The sequence below is a fragment of the Electrona antarctica genome, assembly GCF_951216825.1.
Source record: "Electrona antarctica genome assembly, chromosome: 17".
Lineage (NCBI taxonomy): Eukaryota > Metazoa > Chordata > Actinopteri > Myctophiformes > Myctophidae > Electrona > Electrona antarctica.
The window spans coordinates 15,281,100-15,304,467 of NC_136798.1; the positions used below are offsets into that span (position 1 = coordinate 15,281,100).

The following is a 23,368-nucleotide window of genomic DNA, read 5'->3' on the forward strand; positions in this document are numbered from 1 at the left end:
TGCAAGGATTTGGAGCATCACTGTACTGTAATATCAAGGTCCCTTAAATAAGTCTCAGTTACTCAATATTCAAACGTAAGTCAGATTTATACTTTGCGTAGTACTGACAATAGCCAATCTACAAGCTTGTGAACTTGCCCGACACTGCATGCATTAAAGTATATCAAGCCTTTTAGGAATCCTCAGCATCAGAATATTCAAGCCTCCTGCAGAGCCACATCATAATTTCATATAAGAATAAGTGAATATTTACATTGACAGACATGGATCAGAACCTCAAACTATGCAAGTTTATCCGGAAGCAATGGCCAACACCAATAGCTTTTGCAATCTTTATTAATAAAATTTCTAAGAACATAGTAAAATAAGTTATACATCTGGCCATCAAATTACACATTTCCTTTACCGTTCATTCTAAAGCAACAGCTTTGGGAGAAAGGTGATGGTATTCCTGAAATGATAGAACCCAAAGCTTCCTCCATTTTAAAATAATTTCCACAGGAAATGACATTTAAAAAAAATCCCCCCTACAAGTCAATGCTATTTGTCAAAACTTAAACTTAAAGGGTAAGACCACTTTGGTAGAGGTTTGGGTTGTAGATTACCGTTTAACTTCCTGTTGGTTTTGCCATTTTTATTAGGAATAAAACCCGGACTGGATCCGTATCGATATCTTCAAATGGTAAAATTGACAGGAAGTTAACATTTTTATAAAAAAACAGTACGAGGTTTGGTGAGGCTCTATATTGTCTGAATCAACTTTGTGTTTGTTTACGTACTAGAGTGACTTAGAGAGCTGTTTCAGCGTACAATGTAAGTCAATGAGGAGCATATTTTGAATTATCAATTTCTAATCAATGGAGCAATTATTTTGTATTTCTTGTCCACATTTGGCAAGGTAACTACACAACCCAAACCTCTACCAAAGTGGTCTTGCACTTTAAAATAATTGAAAATACTCAGGCATACAATAGAAATGTTATTGCACAATAAGCTGTGTCACAAAGTGACAATCCTTACTACTCTTCAAGTTATCAATTTTGGACACAATTGATTTTCTGAAGCTTTAATGGAAGTGTATATTTTTGATAATGAAGAGTATGTTTTCATAAACCTTTATTGGACAGTTCTTCCTTAGTTGAAATATGAATAAAGAAAGAAAAAAAAGATGGGTTGTTAATTGCGGCAAGTTTGTCAGGGTTTGCTCCAAGTCCTCAGCCATGGTTTGGGGTATTGTTTTTAAGGCTCTCCCATGGCTGACCTGTCTGAGTCCTGAGGGGTTGCATTGGCCTTCATGGCCAAGTCCTGCCCCTGTCCAATGACAGTATGGTGCCCAAGGGCATTCTGGTGTCCCTCAGGAGGACCCCGAGCGAAAGAGTCACTGTGATGGACTGACATACCTCCTGGCGGGAGGTGTGCAGGCGGGTATCCGTGGTCACGTGGTCCTGGGAAGCGCATGTCAGGAGGAAAGTGTGGACGTGGTACCATTGGGCCTCGGACACCTGGACAGAATGGTTAAATGAAGAGCTGTTAACATAAGGTCAAATGTGGGGGGAAAATCTACACAGCTCATCACCACAATGCGGTTTAACCAGTTCACATACCGGGTGGTGGGAGCATCGGGGGGAAATGATGAGGCGGAGGTGGACGGAAGTGTGGAGGTGGTGGACCTCGAGGGTCAGGGCCAAGTCTGGGTCGAAATGCGTACCCGTTGGATGGGATGGATCCAGGCGGTGGCATAGGCATGCCTGGGTGTCCGTTGGCAGGTAGTGGAGGCCCGTGAGGAGGGATGTGGTGCCCAGGCCCAGCCCCAGGGTGGTAGTGGGGACCAAGGGGTCGTACAGATCTGTGGGGCCCAGGAGGTGGGAAACGACCATGGGGTCCAGGAGGCAGCAGAGGGTCATGGGGTCCAAGGGCTACTGGAGGGCCCTGGGGTCCAGATGCAGGTGAGTCCCGGATTGGAGAGGCTATGAAGGATCCAGGGCCCTGAGCAACGGAGAAGGAGACAAAGGTAACAGTCAGGGAGAGCAACAGCTCATATTCTGTTAGTTTCTAGTGAAATTTAATTTAATATTCCTCTTCAAGCAACTTTAGATGCATTAACCCATTTTGACCTGAGATCAGATTCTAAAAATGTCTTCTACATCCTGACAGTTTTCTGAAAAAGCTATGTTTCTGTTATTGGTTCTTCGATTTTTCAAAAATAGCAGACCTACAAGCTCGTAGCGCGCCACTCGGTGGCGCGCTATGAGCTTGTAGATCTGCTATTTTTCAATAGCTAAAGCATAACATAATGCTAACACCAAAAGGGGTTCCAGCCCAAAATGGGTTAAGCCAAGTACTGATCAAAGAAAAACATGTATTTTACACCCAGCCAAGTAGTGATCAAAGAAGAACGTAGAATGTATTTTACGCCCAAACCAAACGTACAGCTAGCCAAAAACCAATCACGTGACCATTAACCAAACACTGTGATGTTATAGACCAGAAAACAAGACAATCTTCACAAATGCCACACCGATGTTACAATTTAAAATTTCAAAGAGGTGAGTATTTCCATCCACAAGTGATGCTGGAGTCACCACTTCATTCAGTGCCGTGAGAGCAGGTCAAAACTACACACCACGTAGGGCTGGGCAATTAACTGTAAATATATTGAAACAGAAATTTAGAATGAATTTACAATGAATCGCCCCGAAAAATAAAAAGATCTACCGTAATAGATATTTTATAATCGATGAATCACTTCACAGTGTTACTCCCTTACCCTAGACAAAGGAGCGTAACAGTATTATACTTGTGAAATGGTGCCATACTAGCGAAAATAGCAGTGCCTGTAGATCTGCAATTTGCACTTTAAATTTTTTTATTGTTTGTATGTAAAAATGTATACAACGGAGGCAAAAGATTGAAATAATCATGATATAGATTTGAAGTTATCGCCCAGCCCTAACATCAGTAAAGCAAACATCATGGATCACTCCCAAAGTCTGCATGCAGCTTTAGGGAAGAGGACCTCACACCTAAACCTGGTACCATAACCCTCTGGCCACTCTATACTCACTGGCTCTGGAATCTCAGTGTAGGCCTCAGCCTGTGTGTCTGAATCTATCGGTGGAGTCTGAGCAAGGACACACACATGGATCATGAAGACAAGGAACATGAAGACAGAAGTTCTAGGCCTACACGTGGAACGAGAGAGGCTACGGTTTTTAAGCATTTGAGAGTCCGATTAACAAGACTTACAGAGGTGTCCATGTTGGCAGGCGAAGAGGTACGTGGGGCCATCATGTCTAGAAGAGAATAAAACAGCATACATTTAAGATCTGGTGAGAAAAGCAAAGCTTCCAAACCATGGATGGATGGATGGACAAACAGACAGACATACCAATCCCAGAGGTGAGTTTGTTGTCAAGGTAACGACCGTGAGGATCTGATGGAGGTCGTGGACCTACAGGGGCAGGATGAAGATGAAAAAAAGTGCAGAACATCTCCAGATCTTATTTTCTGCATACATACAAATTCAGTGGTATAGAGCATTGGAAAGATGATGAGGGAACTTGCTCCTGGGTTTCAGAACTATAATTAATAATGGAAAAGCATCAAGGTCCAGAACAAAGACAGCAAACGTTTCCTTAGAAGGAAAAATAAAATTATGCTTATTTTCTTCATCAGATCTATTTACATAATTCACTGGCCAGTTCCTGATGCCGTTGCTAACAAACACATCAACAATGCAAAACAAAGAACAGACAGGGAAAGCTAGGTGAAGAAAAGCAGGTTAGTTCTATTCCATGGGGAGAACAATCAAAAGAGAGAAACATTCTGGTAAAGCAACAGGTGAACCAATCTGGTGTTCCAACAAAAAGAAACAAAGACTCAGGATCGGGATTTTACTGAAGAGGAAGAAACCAATAGCAGCAGGAAATGCAGAACTGAGGAAGGAGAGTCAGGATGAGGGAAAGAAAGCATTGGGAAGAAAATCAAGGCTGTGAAAGAAGCTAAAAGGGATCACAATGAAGTGACACATGCAAGAGGAGCCAGATTTTGGGTTGGGCGGAGAAGGTTGAAGAAAAGGCTGGTGTGAAATGGCTCCGCAAAATCAGTGGAGTAAAGTTGTCCATCTGGACTCACCATACGGATCAATCTTCCTCCCTACAGGAGCAGAAGGGGGACGCCGTGGTCCTTCCATCATTGGAGGGGGGGATGGGGCACCCCCGCTCACAGGCGAGGGCCCATACGAATCACCTGTTTTGATCAAACCAGCCATTTTATCAAGAAACAGCTGGCAAATTAGCAGCATAGACTTAAAGAGAAACTTGGAACACTCATAACACTTTTTTATAGTTAGTAAATGTATAGGGTCACTTAATTAATGCTGGAAATTGACTTTGATCCCAATCTGGTGTTCACTGCAAAAGTAGTCTCACGTTGCCAGACTGTTGCCTCTCACAATTTCCAAATGCTTGTCATACAGTCTGGAGCAACAGAAGCTCTATCATGAGTAAAATATAAAGCGGAAGTGGAGCCTCCTCCCCACTTCCGTTTCGTCTTTACAGTCGCGCAAATGTATCCTAATATTAATAAAGATCATCTAAGCATATATAGCTTGTTGCTTAGCAGAAAATGAAATAAAAAAATTAAATGTAAAGAGATTTTAAAATCTATTTTTGTCAACGGAAATTGCAGCTTCCTTACTCAATTTCGGTGTAGTTCCAGACTCTATATAGCATTCGGAGATTATGGAATAGTCGTCTGGCTATGCAAGACTACTGCAAAGGCAACACTGCCCTCTATGGGTTGCAGTACAATCCAACATCATTCGGTGTTGGCTGTTAATGGGTGAACTCGTTTAAGGGGTCCCAGGCAGACACTGACAGACCAGCTGGGTGGAGATTTCTCTCGATTTCTAATGAATTCCTGCCTGGCGACAAAGGCTCTGAATCACTATCCTTCTCAATCAAAATCAATTAAACCATAGGTCAAGGCGGAGGACAAATCAAACAGCTAAACAGAGGTAGATGTTTTGCCATTGTACAGACTTGTACACTTAATTACTGCAACCAGTTTGCTGTTCTCCACCCCTTCAATTGACTGGGTATCAAGTGCACCCGATATGAGCGGAGGAAAAGCTTTCCTTTCTACTTTGGCACACAGAAATAGAAAGAGAACATTTTATTAATGTGTAGAACCGCATTTGACATGGAAGTAAGCAGACTAAGCACAAGGTCAAATCATGTACTATGGATGCATTTTGATGCCAGTGTGCCAGTTGTATTGTACCTAAATCAAACACTGCTAAATGGTATCTAAACACCATGGTTGTGTATGGCCAGGTGTTGTTGAGTAGACCACAGTGCGATCCATAGCTAAATGCTCTAGTAGTCTGTCTATAGGATGGGTAGCTGTCCCGGTGTCCCCACAGAAGTAAGTAGCCTTGCCGAGCCATGATCGAGGCCCATAGGGCAGGAGCCTATCTCCTGTTTCTGTAGCGTGAGGCAGCTTGATGTACAAGTACACCCCCTGGACATGACGCTAGTATGTCGCAGGGACATACTAGCGTCCCACACAGAATATCATATAAAATGTGGAGACTGATGTTACCTTGACGGGGACCTGTGTTCTGTCCAGAGTTGGGCCGGAATAGAGGAGCACGGCGCTCATTCAGCTGGGAGCTGAGCACAGTCAATCTGTACAGGAGTACATATACATAATATATCCCCGTTATTATTAAAAACCCAGTAGCTGTAGAAAAACATTGCTTTCGGGTGGAAACCTTTTGTCCAAAACGGTTCTATTATAAAGGGCATGCGCATGCATAAAGTCAATGGCAAATCGAGTGGCAAAGTGAGTTTAACGTTGCTTAACAATACAATCAGATAGACAGGCTGTCAAGGCCAGAAAGTAGTTTTTTGCCACTCAGTAGGCATTCCTGCATAAGTTCCGGGTATGATGATGTCATGCGCATACCCTCCATTTTTCGTGTAAAATAAATAAATAAAGTGAACATAGCCGATCTACAAGTATGATGAAGTAGGGCATTAACTTACGAAAATACATACAAATTGAAATATAGAATAGATAGCCTGACAGCTATATAATATGTATTAATATGGCCGAAACACCATTATGTTCCTTCACTACAGGCACCTTGTGCACTCACTTTTCACGCAGCTTGGATGTTTCAAGCTTCTCTTGATTCAGAGCTCGCTCTGCGTTCCGCGCATTCACCTGGAAGAGACAGATCATTTATATAGGTCCTATTAGGAATCGTTGTGTATTACTGAAAAATAAGTGTAATACTTGCACAACATTATAAAACATACCCAATTTGAATGAGTTTTGTTTTCCTGCTCTTTTATCTGAAAAATGGGAACAAATATATGAACAGTCAGAATATGCAGCGTAATGTATGTTTATATATGACAAAAAGGATGCATTTGTGACTGAAGTTTCAAATACACCATTGTATTAAGTATAATTTACTGTAAGTGTAAATGAGCCTTAACAGCATTAATAAAACAACTTTGACCGTCAAAAAGAATTCTACGCTCCGAATGCTCTGACCTGCTCCTTATACACCCCCTCTGTCTTCTTCATCTGCTCCTCCATTTCGCTGATGCGTTGTCTTAAGACTCTGACCTGCTCCTCAGCTTCCACAGCCTTACCGCCAACCTCAGACAGCATCGACTCCTTGCTACGACGGTCCAACTCCTCTTTGGTCAGTCTCCTATGAGGCCACAAACATTTTAACTCTTTTACCGCCGAGATCGCCTTTTGACACCTCCTGGTCCAAATACCCTCTGTGTCGAGATCGCCTTTAGGCGCCTTTTTTAATTTAAATTGATTACGGTTCACAACAGTGTTCTCTACGCGTACACACGAGCGCTCGTTATCAAAAAAATGTGAAAAAGTTCCTAATGTTCAATGCCAAAAACACAATAAAATTGTTAATCGCTAATATTTGTTCGAGAACCAAATGTCAGGGACATGAATAAGACAAACAAAAAGTCCATAGACTTGGCCTGATGACATGATGTCTGAAAGCCAGATGTTTGAGGGGCATGACAATTGCACTGTAATTGAGGATTATTCTTCGGAGCAACAATACCACAATGTGTGGGAATTGGGAAAGGACAACCACTTTACAATGACATGCAGGGAGTGTGTGCATTTTGTGCATCTTTGATTTGGGACTTTTGGGGACATTTTCAAGCCACTTACTGCTGCAAGGCATTCTCCTTCTGTTGGTACATCTCAGTCATGATTTCATTCTTCTGCTGGAGGATCTTGTATTGGTTTTCAATGTGGCTCTTCTCACCCTTGAGGGCTCCGATGGAATGCTCTAGCTCCTGGTGTTGTTCTATATAACAAAATACAATTGTGTAAAGAGAGGCTTCTTAAGAAACAACAGGAACGGTTTTGGATCTAAAAATAATAATAATTTTGGTGATCATTTTCACGAGCACCAATGTGATCAACATACCTTCCATTGTCTTTCTAGCCTTTTCCTCATTTAGGAGCTTGGTCATGAATCTGTCTCGCTCCTCTTCTACCACTATTAGAGTGGTCTGGATCTGGGAAGAAACCAGTAGTTAGTGAATCAACTCAAGGACTAAGATTAACACTTTGTATTTTCACATACATAGAAGAGCTTTAGAAATTTAAATTGCAACTCACTCGAGACACATCCATCATCTGTTTAATCCTGCTCTTTATGGAAGTCTTCTTGCCTGTAAAATAACAGTCATAGTCAATTTAGTAATTGTTCATCTACTCGGCCGTTTCCTGTGAATTTCCTTGGCTTTTACACATAGGCTGGAACTTACCAATGGCTACTTCACCATTGGGTAAAACTTTGTCACTTTTTTGCAAATCACAGGCATCCAAGTCAGCCAACAGATCAGACAGCACCTGCAATGGAACAAGTGAGAAATGCTGACATGAAGCAACCCTTAGATATAAAAATCTATGTTTTTTGGCAAGCCAGTTACTGTCAATTAAAAACAGAAAAACCCAGAACACTTCTTACCTCCACATTGTGATCTTTGAGAACCACAGAGTCCTCCAGTTCTTTCTGAGACTTCTGGTAAACCTTGATCTGCTCACTCATCTCCTTGTGCTTGTCCTCCCATCCTTTAATAGTAACCTTGAGCTGTAAGAGTCAGTGAAATCAGGAGGTGCTTTAACCCATTTTGACCTGAGATCAGATTCTAAAAATGTCTTCTACATCCTGACAGTTTTCTGAAAAAGCTATGTTTCTATGTCAGTCGTTCTTCGATTTTTTTAAAATAGCAGACCTACAAGCTCGTAGCACGCCACTCGGTGGCACGCTATGAGCTTGTAGATCTGCTATTTTTCAATAGCTAAAGCATAACATAATGCTAACACCAAAAGGGGTTCCCGCCCCAAAATGGGTTAAGGCAGCGGTTCTAAAATCTTTTCGCTTCAGTACCCCTTTCCCTGATTTCTGAATCCACTACCCGCTTTACTCGCATACTTTACTCGCTTAACATTTTTGCTTAGGAAACTGCAAGAAGAAACCATAGCAAGCATAAAGATGTTATGAATGAATGATAAACAACCTTTAAGAATATACATTTACAAATACTGTAAGAAATGAAGTGCACCAGTTGCAATTAGTGCCCCCTGAGCAGTGTAATTTCCAAATTACATTATTATGTCACAAAAATACTTATTGCTTCCTAGTTTCTATTTAAGATGAGAAGTTGTGTTTTTTTTACATGATACAGATCAGCAGGTTCACACAAAGTTTATCTGTTTTATAATTAAACTTAACGGAATAAATGTTTCCATTTTCCACTTCTCGCACACCCCCATTTTGAATCTTACAATTACTCTTGTAGAGGTAAAATAATTATATTGAATTAAATCCATCCGTTAGAGAATAACTCTCAACTTTCAGTAGATAGAATAGAACATTTTACTGGCAACAAATTAAAAGCACAGTATCGCCAATTAAAAGCACTAAAATGGATTAATAAAACAAGCCGCAGCTTGTTTCCATTGTGGTCCATAGACGCTGTACCTCTGATTTCAGCTACTACTAACCGAGCAGTGTAGCTGTGTTACATTTCAATTGCAATCAAAGTAAATTGTCTACAGAAAAGCTGCCCTTTGGACTGTAGTTTGAACCCTAAAGGTGTTTGGTTAAAATCCATAAAGCTGTTTGTCAAATCATACCTCCTGAAAAACCCACATTAGAAGTGGACCGTAGCAACAAAATGGCCAAACAATATTGTGTCTGTCTGTCTTACCGTTTTGTTCTCTTCTTTTAGTGCAGTGTGATCCCGCTCAAGGCATTTGTGCTGAACGGTCCGGGCTTCTTCACGAATTTTGGCCTCGTCCAGGAGAATAGTGATCTAGGGGATAAAGGAATCATTGAGATACTGAAACAATAACGCAACAGGAGTGTATTGAGAATTTATACACATTGTGCAAGTTGGGTGTAAGCCGCGTAACATGTACCTTAGCGAGTGCTTCCTGAGTCTTCTTCCTACTGAGCTGCACCTTTCCATTTGACTTCTCCAATTTTTCAATCTGAAATCATTCAGCAAACATCATGAGGCTAAGAGGACAAAGATATTTTGCACACACACACACGCGCACACGCACACGCACGCACGCACGCACGCACGCACGCACCAATAGCCATAATACACCAAAGGGCAAACTGGTTGTTGGCTAGATCGCCAGGCGTAACTTATGAGTGGCCATTTCCGATTGAGGGCTAATTTATAGAAATGTAACACCAATAATGAATGAATTGGCCAGCCAACTAGTGCTGCACGATTCTTCACAAAATGAGGTAGGTGTCTGAAATTTTTTTTTGTACGTGTCTTAGTGTTGAATTATCAAATGTCTATACTATAGTGTTAGTCCTATTTTGAGCTCACCCATTCACCTATAGAGGACAAACAAATGCATCTACTTTGTATTTTTGGTGGTGGCCACCCCATTTGTTTATATCTGCAACACATCATAGAGGGCCATCGAAGGAATTCAAACTCACTCGGCTCTCATTTTTCAGAGAATTTGCCCTCTCTTCTTCAAGAAGCCTTGCATATTTGTTCCTTTCTCCAGCGATCTGATCATTTCGTGTTTTGGCCTGCAGAACCATGTCCTGTAAAGATAAGTATGAAGATAATGAAAGGCTTTTTTTTTTACTGCTCCCAGAAAACAAGGGTGCACAATTAACACAAAACAAAAATAGATCCATGTATATTCCTCTGTGCTCACCTCCAGCTCTTGGTTCCTTTGCATGGCACTGCAGTTTGTTACCACCGACATCTTTTGCTTTTCTTTCAGTTCTTCAGTCTGAGAGAAAGGTAAAACTATTACATTTATTGCTGGACATAACTAATGCATAGATGGTAGACTTATCTTAATGTGTAACCTACATGCTTCTGGAGGTCTGAAATCTTTGAGATGGCATCATCCTTTTCTTTTTTGAGGGTCTTCATTCGGTCATTGAGACCATTTTCATCCACTTATAACATACCAAACACAGCCAACAATTAGTTCGAATTTCTACAGTTATTCATGCATAGAAATAGCTTTTTTTCCACATACGTAAAGGAAGAGTGAAAACTTACCAAGATATTCACGCTTCTTCACCTAAAGAGGACACAGATTAATCACATTTAATAATCAAACTGGTTTAATTTATCAACATGATTTAAAAATTGATTGATGTTTCAACCAGTCACAGCAGATCAGTCACAATAGGAAAATACAGCTAGTTGGATTTAGCCTTGGCATATTTTACAGACTGTTGTGTGCAATATAGTTTCAGATGAAGAATGCTATACCATTTGGTTCTGTTAATTATTAAATTAATAAATAAACTGTTTCTACAATAGCGTTAGATCATGATAAAACTATGCTTACAGCCAACACTGTCTTCCAGAAGAAAAGCATGACGCTGAACACTCCAACCAATGCTGTGATGACGACTGCTTGCCATGGGCATCCATACAAGCTTTCCCCTGGCTTCCATTCTTCTGGTAGACGGGCAATCATCTGAGGACACACGCAAACGTTATGTTATTGTGTGATGTGGTCAGAATTACAAAAACAACAATGTAAGTATGTTTGCACAAAGTTGTCTCATGACGTCATGAGGTTTGGTGAATTACTTATTATTTATTTAAATGACTACTGCTCAGCCCATATCTACTGTTACTACTGTACTACTGTAATTCATGTATCCTCCTCCTTACTGACATGTTTGCACTTTGGTGAGATGCGAAAATACTTTTCGCTGTGCTGTACTTGTACTGTACATTGACAATAAATTGAATCTCATCTCAATCTCATCTCAAGAAATCGACTAAAGTAAATTTACAATTACTAAAGGACACTGATCATCACAAAAACATTTTTGAAGAACAAAGAAAGCTTGGCGTTAAATATTAAAATTGTTGAGTGCTATTAGTACACTCAAATATAAGACTTAAGGTTAAGATTGGGATGTATCTTGTTTCACATTGGTCCTTCCATCACAATAAAACATGTCTTTGGGGATTAAGAATTTTGATTCCTGTGATACTTCCATACTTGGGAGTCTTCTTTGGTATTACAAGCATTGTAAGGCTTTGCTTTCAACGTAATCAGCTACATTTAACTAGTGTAAAAACAGGTCTAGACCCCAAAACATGTACGTTTACAGGCTGGATGGACTGTTCTGGATTTGTGGTCTTGTGACCTTTACCTTTGCAATGCACTAATACTATCTGCAACCATGATGGGCAACACAGTACTGCAACCAATTTGTAGTAGTGTACTCTATCATAGGGATGTGACAGTTAATCAAACATATCTATTAACAAAAAACAGCAGCCTCCCAAGGCGAGTTTAAATTTGCTCCCCTCATGTGGAGATTTTACCACCCTAGACGCAATTTGCAACTCTAGATTTTGTTATAATGGGATGAATCTAGAGTTGCAATACCCTCCATTGACTCCCCACTCATCCAATTTGGTTTGCGATCTGCTTGTCTTAAACAACGTTAAACTCACCAACAGCTGTAATCCAAGCTTGAATTATCCTCTTTCAATCTGCCAAGCTTGTTTTTCATAAAAATCCACCGTAGACATGTTATGAGCTACTTTCTGACTGTCAAGAAATTCTGTGCAGGTGATTCTTTTTCTAAGTGTTGCAGTTTTGTTAACGGGTCGCGCTGCTGCCTCCTGCATTATGTGCAAATTCGAAACAGGTGGTACGCAGGGCCGTTCAGTGACATACGACGAGTGCTTCCAAACTCCAGCACTTAGAAAAATAATCACCTGCACAGAATTTCTTGACAGAAAGTAGCTCTTGTCTACGGTGGATTCTTATGAAAAACAAGCATGGCAGATTGAAAGAGGATAATTCAAGCTTGGACTACAGCTGCAATGTTGGTGAGTTTAACGTTGTTTAAGACAAGCAGATCGCAAACCAAATTGGATGAGTGGTGAGTCAATGGAGGGTATTGCAACTCTAGATAGATCTCATTATAAAAAAATCTAGCGTTACAAATTGCGGCTATTACCACCCCTGAGTTGACACCAACAGGGGGTCTTTTTTATCCTATCAGCGATTGGGCTTGTTAAACTCAAAGGGGCTGTGAATTTCAGTGGATGTGATATGGTGCATCCCATAATTTGTTCTGGTGAGAACTTGACAAGTAACATTGACAACAGTGAAGTTGGCTTCAACTGTGTACCAGTGTTTATGCAAAATAATATATGTATTATGTCTATATTGTATGTAAATGTTTGCCATAACCTTACTGCTAAACAAAATTGTCCCTTGGGGACAAATACAATGCAGACTTCAACCTAAACCCTAAAAAGGCTGGTGAATGAACTCACATAAACACAGCTCCCTCCAGTATGCTAATGAGGAGGCCAGATTAGCTTAGCAACTCAACAGCTCAGGCTGTCAAGAGTAGAGAACAAACTCATGTTCTACTTACATATTGCATCTCCCTTAGAAAAAGCATGTAAAGCTGATCAGAGTCCATCATAGGTCGAGGGAACGTATCGCCACGTATGTCCATGACAGATTGTAGCACATAAAATAAACAAGAATGGACCTAGCGATGCTAGTTTGACAGATGGCTTGCTAACGCTTTAACTAGCGAGTCTTAACGTTATCCAGAAAGATGTCCAACAAAATAAAACATGTCCAACCCCGTCAACGAGAGGGAAATAATAATAAATAAAAAACGATAGATTGCGAACGATTAAGCAATCATTACTTAAGGTTGTGTGCCGGCTAACTTAAGTCAACCCCGTTCACAATCAACAATAGAGCTTGAGTACAGCTTTGACCGGCTTTTGTTACCATTAGCAAGTAAAGGTTCAGTGCGTTTGTAAACAATACGCAGCAGGTTAAACCAACGACGTTAGTTGTGAATATACGAGTTATTTCCCTGGCTCAGGCCCATCCAGCAGCGAAGACAGCTCACCGCTACCGTTAGTCCATGGGTGAACTGAACTTCAGTCTACAACACCGCACGGTAGAAACACGTCAACAGAACATGCATATGGTAGTTTTGTGCCTCAACATTGTGCAAGCGCCAAGCAGGCCTACTACTTCCTCCCATAAAGCTGTCACAATCCGAGGTTTTAACTTAATTCTTATAGTTGAACAGTCAAAATACACCAACCAGGGGACACTCTGATGTGTACATTTAAGTTGGACTTTATAATCGTTCACATGCCAATGTGCCTTGTTACATGTGATTAGGACTTACAAGTACCATATGCAGAAAGGGGAGTATCTCTATAGAGTATCAGGTGCATGCAAGATAAATAGGATCAGAAGAGATTCCAAACATGCATTTGCAAAGACCTGGGTATCTCAAGAATGAATGTTACCCTGGTAGTTGATTTCTTTTTTTCCCCATAATGACCTACAAGTATATAGCTCAATAATGCATGTACAGGATGGATGGCCACAAAAACACAATGTTTGCCTGAATATAGTAAAGATGGACAAATAATAATAGCCTAATACATTTTTTTGTAGGATATGATTGATTGATGATGTAAATAGCCTGCATCCTGCATCCTTAGACTCACTAAATTGAGAAAGGACGCAATCATGTCACCCCCCCGGGGGTCCTGGGATGCAATACTGTACTCTAACGTCGTTGAAGTAGGAGGACTCATAAAATGTCCCTGTGACCCATCAAAAAGACCACCCCTGGGTCCCGGGACCCATTACATTGAAAACCTATTTATATCACTGATTGTGTAACTATTTATGGAAATATCCTCAGGGACATAAGATGAAGAAAGAAAGGTTCCAACTCTAAAGTCAATCATAGGAATTATAGTTTAAGCAGCCTCTACTAAATTGATTGTCAGTTTGGATAGAGGCCGCCTGACTAACATTGTGTTTTTCTGGCCATTCTGTACATGCATTGTTGAGCTATATACTTGTAGGTCTAGGACATTATGCAAAAAAACAAAAACTACCACCAGGGTAACATACACAACTTTATCTACTCCATGTCAGCCAATGTCACACCAGAAACATCTACAGAAACCGACCAGTCCTTTCCACCCCTAAATTTGTCAATGCACTAATTTCATCCTGCCTGGACTACTGTAACGCCCTCTATTCGACACTCAGCAAAGGATCCATACACCGCCTGCAGTTGGTACAGAACGTGTCTGCCAGACTCATTACTGGGACTAGGAGATCTGTACCACACAACAATAAAGGTGCAGCAATCTAGAAAAGCAGATCTAGATTGCAGGGTGAAAAACATAAAGGCTACTGGCATTTTCCATTCTGACATTTAGATGCACTGCATTTTAAGCACATCTTTTAACGTGCACAAAACAGGCACCCAAAAGGACTAAGGTTACATGTACATGACTATTAATAGCATGATCTTACAACTTACCAGAATGACCCACTCTCCAATTTTTGTCTTGACGAAATCAAGGACACAGCCTGCATATAAAAATCCTTTTGACATAAACCCCAATTCCTCTTCCTCGTAAAAGTCAGGAACAGGTTCGATTGAGTCCCCAGATCCTGAAGGTAGAAAACAACACATATTACAATTTACACCATATATAGTTAGAAGCAATATCAGCCATTTCCCACATATTTTGAATTGAAACAATTTGATAAATAGGCTGAACTTGGGGTTTGATTTATAAACGTTGTTATATTATGACAATACGGAAATAATAAAGGAAACAAAAACAAAGTAGCTAAAATGGCCAACCTACATCCTCATAACGTGTCACGAGACGTTGTGAGCTTGTAGATCTGCTACTTTTTTATATTATTTATTATAATAATAATATTTAGTCAAGTGGTTAACTGTATCTGTGGATTTTATAATAATACATATCAAACTAATGCAAAGTATTAACAAGAACTTGTGACCAAATAACATTTGGAACACAGGTTTATCTTTCACCATTTCCTGAAAAGTAATCGTTTTGGACATACAAGGTTTGTATGTCCTGACAGGGACTATAACGGCGATATATTTTACAAAGCTCTAAACTGCCAACCTGAGGATGAGTGTTCCATCTCCACACCGATGCCCATGTCAAATGGCTTTTCCAGGATTGTTTGTGGAACCTTCTGCATTTCTTCTGCTGGATCGAAACTCGGCTGATTGTCTTTGTTTTTATTAAAGTGACCTCTATCTTCATTTACAGCAATATCCGCCCCCCTGTGTACTTTGGCCTTCTCATCTTCTTTCTCTGGCAGCCTTTCCTCCACCTCTGGTGCCACGAGGCTGTCATCCCCCTTGGCCACTGTGTGGTTGTCATCATGTGTTTCTTTTGTATGGGAGAGCGTCTCACTTTCCTCTATAATTGGTAGGCGTTTATCTGTTGAAAAACACACAATTAAAAAGTTAGAGGGACATGACTTTGAGTGCATTTTAATATTTTCTGTGCACGGCACGCACAACAATCCATTCTCAGCAAATTGTCCTGTTTGTGGTCCTAATTACATCTGTTGCTTACATGTAAACACTTCAAATCAATCCAGCAGTAGAAGGGTGTAGCTTTATTACAAGACTGCCTTGTCTGAGTTACCTGTGACTTTTAAAACAGTCAGCCATTGAAATGTGAGACTACAGTAACATTTAAAATACCATCATAGCATTTGATGACCCACATATAATTCAGAAAACAGACGGCAACACTGACATGGACATGACCTGTCCTACACCTTGCTAAAGTGTACACATGGACTATGTTATGTAGAATATGTACAGTATTGCTGCTATAGTGTGCAATGTATAATGCACATTGTAGTGATTGTACAGTTTCTACTTTCTAGCCATTTCTTTATCCATATCATATATTGTTGCTTATCTTTATGTTTTTGAGTTCATATTAATACATATTAATATCGGTTCATTCAATTCAAACTACCTTGATCGAGATGTGACGCTGTGTCTGTTGCCAGCAGTGTACTGTCACTAGCCACTGAATATTTCTGTCGTAGGCTGAATGCAAGCTCCTGGAAATCATCCAGTATTTGAGATTCCTCATCAAACAAGCTTGTGTCTTTTTGCTGCGAGTCATCACTTTTCAAGTCCCGGCCATCCAGCATCTTTTCAATCTCATCCAGGATCGGGTTCTCAGAGGCTTCCGATATGGCCTCAAGTGCCTTTTCAATGTCGTCCAAGGTGCCTGTATGTGACCGACGGGTGGCCTGGAGCTCCAAGTCCAAGTCAGAGAACATAGCCTCCACCCTGAAGAGGTTCTTGAGACCCAATATGCTGTGGAAGCGCTCCATATACTGCTCACTGAAGTGGTTTCGTAGCAGAGTCAGTCTCAGAACATCATCGCTGTGTTCTGGCTCTGAGGTTGGCTGCACAGGTAGGCTTGATTCAAGGAGGGGTTCAGCATCTTCTGTCCGTGATGGGTGTGACCGTGTGGGGGAAATAGCATTTTCATCTTCAAGGAGTTCTTCATTCTGACTCCCCTTATCCACCTCAATGTCCTCAGTAGGAAAGCCTGCTTCCTCTGTTAATTCTGGGTGAATGTGCCCATGCTTATTCTTTTCTAAATCTATTGCTTTATGTTCTTGATATTGGTCAGATTGATCCTCCTCTTTGTGATCAACTTCTGTCTCCTTTGTTTCCTCTTCTGCAACTACAATGTCTTCTTCCGTGTCCTCCTCAGCAACTACAATCTCTTCTTCTGTGACCTCCTCTGCAACTACGTCTTCTGTGTCCTCCTCTGCAACTACAATGTCTTCTGTGTCCTTCTCTGCAACTACAATGTCTTCTGTGTCCTCCTCTGCAACTACAATGTCTTCTGTGTCCTCCTCTGCATCTACAATGTCTTCTTCTGAGTTCTCGTCTTCTAAATCAGTGCCGAGATCCTCAAGGTGATGCTTAGAAGTGTTATTATCCTGTATATCTACATCAGCTTTAACCTCTTGCATCTCAATCTCCACTTCTCCTCCTCCTCCTCCTCCTTCTTCTTCTTCTTCCTCCTCCTCCTCCTCCTCCTCCTCCTCCTCCTCCTCCTCCTCCTCCTCCTCCTCCTCCTCCTCCTCCTCCTCCTCCTCCTCCGTGGTCTCACTTTGTGGTTGGTGAGGCTTGGGTTTGTCTGAGTTGTGTCCTGTTGACAAAGGGTTCTCTGCTGTAGTGCTCTCTTCTATGTTTTTGTGGGAGGCCTGCTGCTCATCAGTGGGAAGCGCAGTTTCATCTGGTTCATTTTCATGCTCTGCAACCTCTTCCTCCTCCACAACGTCATCATCCTCCTCAAACAATTGCTCTGAATCATTGTTGGTTTCCATCTCCATAGTGTTTGCAAGATTGGACTCTTTCAGTGGTTCTGCTGACAGCAGTTTGATCTCATCTTCCTTTGCCTTTTCAGTGTTAGGAGGGGGTTTGGGGGCATTCTCTTCCTCGTCTTCATCCTCCTCCGAACTTGAAATGTCTGCTGTCGTTTCTCCACCAGTGACAAGTGCAAAAACTTTATCCCCTAGTGATGTCCACATGTTCTTCTCAATATGATGTACCGTTGTTGGACTGTCCTCCTTTGCTGGATGTTCTGATTCAGGAGCATCTGCTGTCAGTAATGGAATTCCCTTTTCGGTATCACTGGAGTCTTCATGATAATCTGCCAATTCTTCACTCTCTTCCTCTACATATGGTGTGACCTTCCAAGTGTCTTCATCGTCAGTTGTGACAGCATCAAATGTTGTTCCAAGTGTAGTTTTTAACTGAGGGATGGGTTTCCCTTCAGAAACGGGGACAGGTCTTTTTTCTAATGCAATAGTATCATCTCTGGGCAAAGACTTGAGCTCAGGGTTTGTTGACTCATCTTTGGCTTCTTTTTCCTCTAAATCATCATTTTTCAAAACATCATCTTCTGTGGTAGAAAGAGAGACAGATACAGGTTTTGAATCAAGATCATTTCCATTATAATTTGCCGTGACCTTCCAAGTGTCTTCATCATCAGTTGTTACAGCGTCAAAAGTTGATCCAAGAGTAGTTTTTAACTGAGGGATGGGTTTCCCGTCAGAAACGGGGACAGGTCTTTTTTCTAATGCAGTAGTATGATCTCCGGGCAAAGACTTGAGCGCAGGGTTCGTTGACTCTTTGGCTTCTTTTTCCTCTAAATCATCATTTTCCAAAACATCATCTTCTGTGGTAGACTGCTCTTGCTCCATGTCCACCTCCACCTTGGGTGATTCCGTCATTATTTCTTGCTTAGGCAAAGGTTCACTTTCATCACCTGGAACTACATCAAGATCCTGAGCATTATCGTTATGGTCATCCAGGTTTTCAGTACCCTTTACTTCTCCAGATAGCTCTTTTTCTTCTTCTGTAACCAGTGATGTTTTTCTTTGATCAGATGTGCCATTATTTAAATGAATATCCCCCATCGTCAATGGCATAGAGGTCCCCAGCAATGAATCAATATCATAGTTGTCAAACTTATCAAATCCTGTGTCAAAACAGACAAAATCTGTTTCCTGTAAAAAGAATAAGTATATTGAACTTTGTTGCAACAAAACATAAGAAAACAAAACACAGCTTGATGAATTTAAGGACTACATAATGATACAATTAATGTATTCTCATACCTCAGCTGGGGACTCCAATTCTTTTTCAGTATATATATGATTTACTGCAAGAAAGTCCTTGGGAAAATAGCCAAAGTGACTACCAACCTATTGACAGAAGGAGACAGCACATTATAAGCATGTAGCTATAGTATAATGCAGCTGATAAAGTTCAAATATTAACCATAGTCAACTTACACTCCCCGCCCACATGTCGGTCCTTCTGCCTGATAGTTTGTAGTATACATAGATCGTTTCTGATTTCTTGAAGGACAGAAACCGACAGTCTGGGCCTGAGAAATCACTCACAGCTTTCCCTCTACATAGGAGCACTGTGAATACAAAACATACAATTTTAGTTGAGAGGTAAGCCTTACTAAATTGTAAGAATACAAGGGAAAGAGCACACAGCACAAACCAATACATTGTAAACTTGTCCCTGTACTAAATGTTAGGCATTGTTGTCCATCTCTACAGCATCAGTACCCAATAAATATATTATGAAGGTTGATATGGCCCTTTCTCCCTGCAGCTACAAAACAATCTCCTTTCAGAAAGGTATGGGGTTAAAAAATGTGGATAGAAAAACCTGTCACAACTGGTAGGGTTATCTGTTGGCACACTATCTAGATTTAGAAAGATTGGCTTCAAATGCAAATTTATTCTAGTAACTTAAATATTTGCATCTGCCTGATAACTGTTTACCGTTATGTGTTGACAGAAATCTAATCTAGTATTAAACTTAATACTGTTCGAAACCTAGCCAATGTGTAATTTAGAGTTTTAGACATATCTTTGGTAGGTAGAAGACACACGCAGTAACACAATAAAAAGCGAATATGCAAAACTAAGGCCACCAATGGGTCTAAGGCACTAAGGCAATGGGTCTACTCTGGTCCACAAGATACGCTACACCACCAAGATACCCATGTACCTGTCTGTCAACGAAGTCCACACCCACAACACCAGAGGGAGTTCAACAAACCATGTGCAACCCAGATTCGGCACAAACAAGGGACTAAATTAATTTCGCTCCTATGCCACAAAAGGTGGCAAAAATGACCAACAGTCATTAAGACATGCGAATCCCTTGACTCCTTCAAAACTGCTCTCAAAGGGCACCTACGAACTGCTGCAATTCGAAACTGGCCCCCGTAAAATCTGAATCCCCCACCCACCCTTCCCGGTATACGTTTTGTTCCCCTTTTTACCTCCTCTATGATGATTTCCTGTTTTTGGCTATATAGAAGTGTATGTCTCTTAATGTTTTGATGATCAATTGAAAATGGTGAGCCCTATATTGTAAACAAGTGTAATGCTTTATGGTGTCGTCCACTCACAGTTAACAGTTTTTGTATTGATTTGTACTAGTTGAAATGTACTGTAATTCTGCAAACTGTTAATAAATCAATCACTCAAAAACCAGGCATGGACCTTGGGGACGACTAGCCCCATCAGTGACCTCTACCTCCCCCATCCGATGGGGGTCAGACTCAACGGGGAACGACGGAACCATGGATTCATGCTTTCTGTAGAAAAGTCTACAGTATAAAAAGCTATTTACAAAAATCTAACCTAGCAAACTGCAGCTGATCCAATTTGAAATATTGAAATAGCCTATAACGACACGAAAATGCAGCTACACACTGTAAACTTAGTAATGTTGTACTGACTCATTGTTTTTGCAGTCAAGAGGGCAGGGTTTGTTGTGAATTTCTCCAAACCGGCCCCCGGTAACTAATTAGCTGCTAAGGTGGCTAACGCTATCTAGATAGCGTTAGGTATTTCCAGGACATGACATAATATATACACAACAACCATGCGAGGTTATGCACTTTAGTTTACAAACATCGAGTGTCAACAGGTCAAAGATAACGCAGTTTACAGCTTACTACAGTCCAATCTCTCGTCACACACAGGCTGGCAGCCAGATCGCAGCACCACTGAATGATGATGAGACGCCAATAAAACATACTTACTACTACACTCCTCATCGGCACATCTTTTAAGTTCAGAGAACCTTCTCTCCAATGCTGCAGCTGAAATAAGACTAAACAGTATTAATATTAAACCTTTTGGGCAAAAGACATTTGCTGCCATGCTGGCAGTTTTGTTGCCTGGGTAGGTTCTGCTGCTTGAGCATGAGCAGCACTCTGGCAGCACTAGAGATGAAGCCGACACGTCAGCACAGTAGATCCGGGGCCGGGAGGGTGTCCTTTTTTTTCTCTTTTTTTTTTTACTAGGTTCTGGTTTGAGGATGTAAACAATCTCAAGGAAAGCTTAGATACATACGACCGAGGCAATATGTGAGATGATAATGTTATAGTTATTGCTTTTATCTCTCCATGTAGAAGACTCTGTTCAGGACGTGCAGTTAATAGGCACTTTACAATAATGGTCTAAAAAAGTGCATGGCATTGGTGGCCTGCGTAGCAGTCGGACGACATAAGGCAACACCATCGGAAGCTGAACGCCCTCGAAGTGGCGCTTGGGCTGTTTTTTTTTTTTGCTTTTTGCTTATTGCATTGTAATATACTAGGCTACTGTGTTTAGAGGCTATTAGCCTTAGATCAAGACTATCATAGATATTCGTTGTAGCCTATTTTATCGAGAACATAATCGAATGAATGCCCTCGGAATAATATGTTTCATAAACTTTGATATCTACAGACTACACTATGACTATCAATGTGTTATTATTCAGTCATTGTGTACAAACATTGCACACTTAATTGACTTTGTTTTCTTACCCCACAGATATGGGATATGTTTCACATTCTGCGATTTTTGTAAAACAGGCCAGGGTACCACTTTACTTCTATTTTGTTGAGGCCTGCCTATCTGTTTCTTAATACAAATTAAGAAACTGCCTCCACCTCATGGACAGCCAACGCTACAGCAGCAAGGCTGTCCACTTTAGTTTGAACACCAGGCATTATTCAAAGGTCTCCTCTCTGTACAGTCTCTGTAACTTGCAGTCTCCATCATAGATATAGTTTATATCTATGGTCTCCATCAGTCGTGACTCGTCTCTCTCTCTCTCTCTCTCTCTCTCTTTCGGCTCGATAGAACACTAACATACATTTTTGGTCAACACCATGAACCCTGAGACGGTGGAGGAAGTGCAGTCTTTGCTGTAGTTTACTACAGAGACTGTCCACATGTGTATTCCAAGTTAGTGAGTTCTCAATACAGATACCCAAGTATTTATATAAGGAGATCTGTGAGATGGTCGAGTCATGAATGACCACAGGCCTGTGGTCACCAATACTCTTAGGGTCAAACACTATCTCCTGTGTCTTGTGTGTGACATTAAGAACAAGGTGGTTGTCATCACACCACTTTACAAAGCTCTGTATCTCTAAAAAGTAGTCCGCTAAATCCCCATCCTTATCCAGAAGGGCTAGGATGGCAGTATCATCCGAGAATTTAATGATATAGTTATTCGGGTTACCACTTCTACACTCATTTGTGTATGAAGTAAAAAGGACAGGTGAGCTAACACAGCCCTGAGGTGCTAATGATAATGATAAGGGGATGGACATTAAGGTCCCTCAACCGCTTAATTAAGAGATGTGACTATCGTATTAAATGCTGAACTGAAATCTACAAGAAGGCGGCGTGCATAAGCTTTGTTATTGTCCAGGTGTTTCAACAGAAAGTAGTCCAAGGCCAAAACTGCATCCTCTATACCCGTCACTCCTATATGCAAACTGGAACTCATCTAATGAAGAGCCAACCGCTGCCTTCAGCAGATTTTTCAAAACACTTCATAATTACTGAAGTCAAAGCGACTCATTATCATTATTTTCCTTGTCGCATGCCTTTTTGGGAACAGGGATTATAATGGAGTCTTTCCAGGTGGACGGAACAGTACATGAGTCCAGTGACTTTTGGTAGATGGGGCACCAAGTCTCCGCTACCTCCTGACTGCATGAGTGCAGCAGCCGGCCACATATCCCGTCTGGACCTGAAGCCTTCCTGGGACATGTGTGTGCAAACATCTTCTGAACCACAGTAATTCCCTGGTCACTGTGTATGGGTACAGACTCTAGAACAGTTTTTTGTTCATGCAGGAAGTCAGCTGTTTCAAACCTTGAGACCATCATCAACACTAGTAGCAATACATATATCTACAGAAAACAATTTGAAGTTGGGGCATTTCTGGGTTTAAGCTTAGAAGACTTTTCTAGGACGACTTACAAATTGCTCTTTCATGGTGGTTTTGAAGGTAAGGAGTCACTTTTTGAAGGCTGTTGGTAGGGCATCCCACATTTTGGTGGCATAGCAG

The 23,368-nt window shown here is 41.0% G+C and overlaps 1 protein-coding gene across 1 annotated transcript; it reads right to left on the minus strand.

Annotated features, from left to right (window-relative positions):
* Positions 1 to 318: 318 nt before the first annotated feature.
* mia3 (MIA SH3 domain ER export factor 3) lies at positions 319 to 21,469 on the minus strand. Its single transcript, XM_079526301.1, has 28 exons — positions 21,057 to 21,469; positions 19,276 to 19,409; positions 19,099 to 19,185; positions 16,425 to 18,987; positions 15,549 to 15,872; positions 14,924 to 15,057; positions 10,912 to 11,043; positions 10,617 to 10,638; positions 10,422 to 10,510; positions 10,261 to 10,338; positions 10,034 to 10,144; positions 9,490 to 9,561; positions 9,279 to 9,383; positions 8,033 to 8,155; positions 7,830 to 7,914; positions 7,681 to 7,733; positions 7,487 to 7,577; positions 7,225 to 7,363; positions 6,568 to 6,730; positions 6,327 to 6,362; positions 6,164 to 6,231; positions 5,605 to 5,690; positions 4,135 to 4,248; positions 3,389 to 3,451; positions 3,247 to 3,293; positions 3,065 to 3,121; positions 1,605 to 1,986; positions 319 to 1,502 (listed from the first exon to the last, which is right to left on the minus strand). Exons 1-28 carry the CDS (start codon positions 21,175 to 21,177, stop codon positions 1,240 to 1,242), a joined length of 5,742 nt encoding a protein of 1,913 aa, XP_079382427.1. The 5' UTR covers positions 21,178 to 21,469; the 3' UTR covers positions 319 to 1,239.
* Positions 21,470 to 23,368: the final 1,899 nt, after the last annotated feature.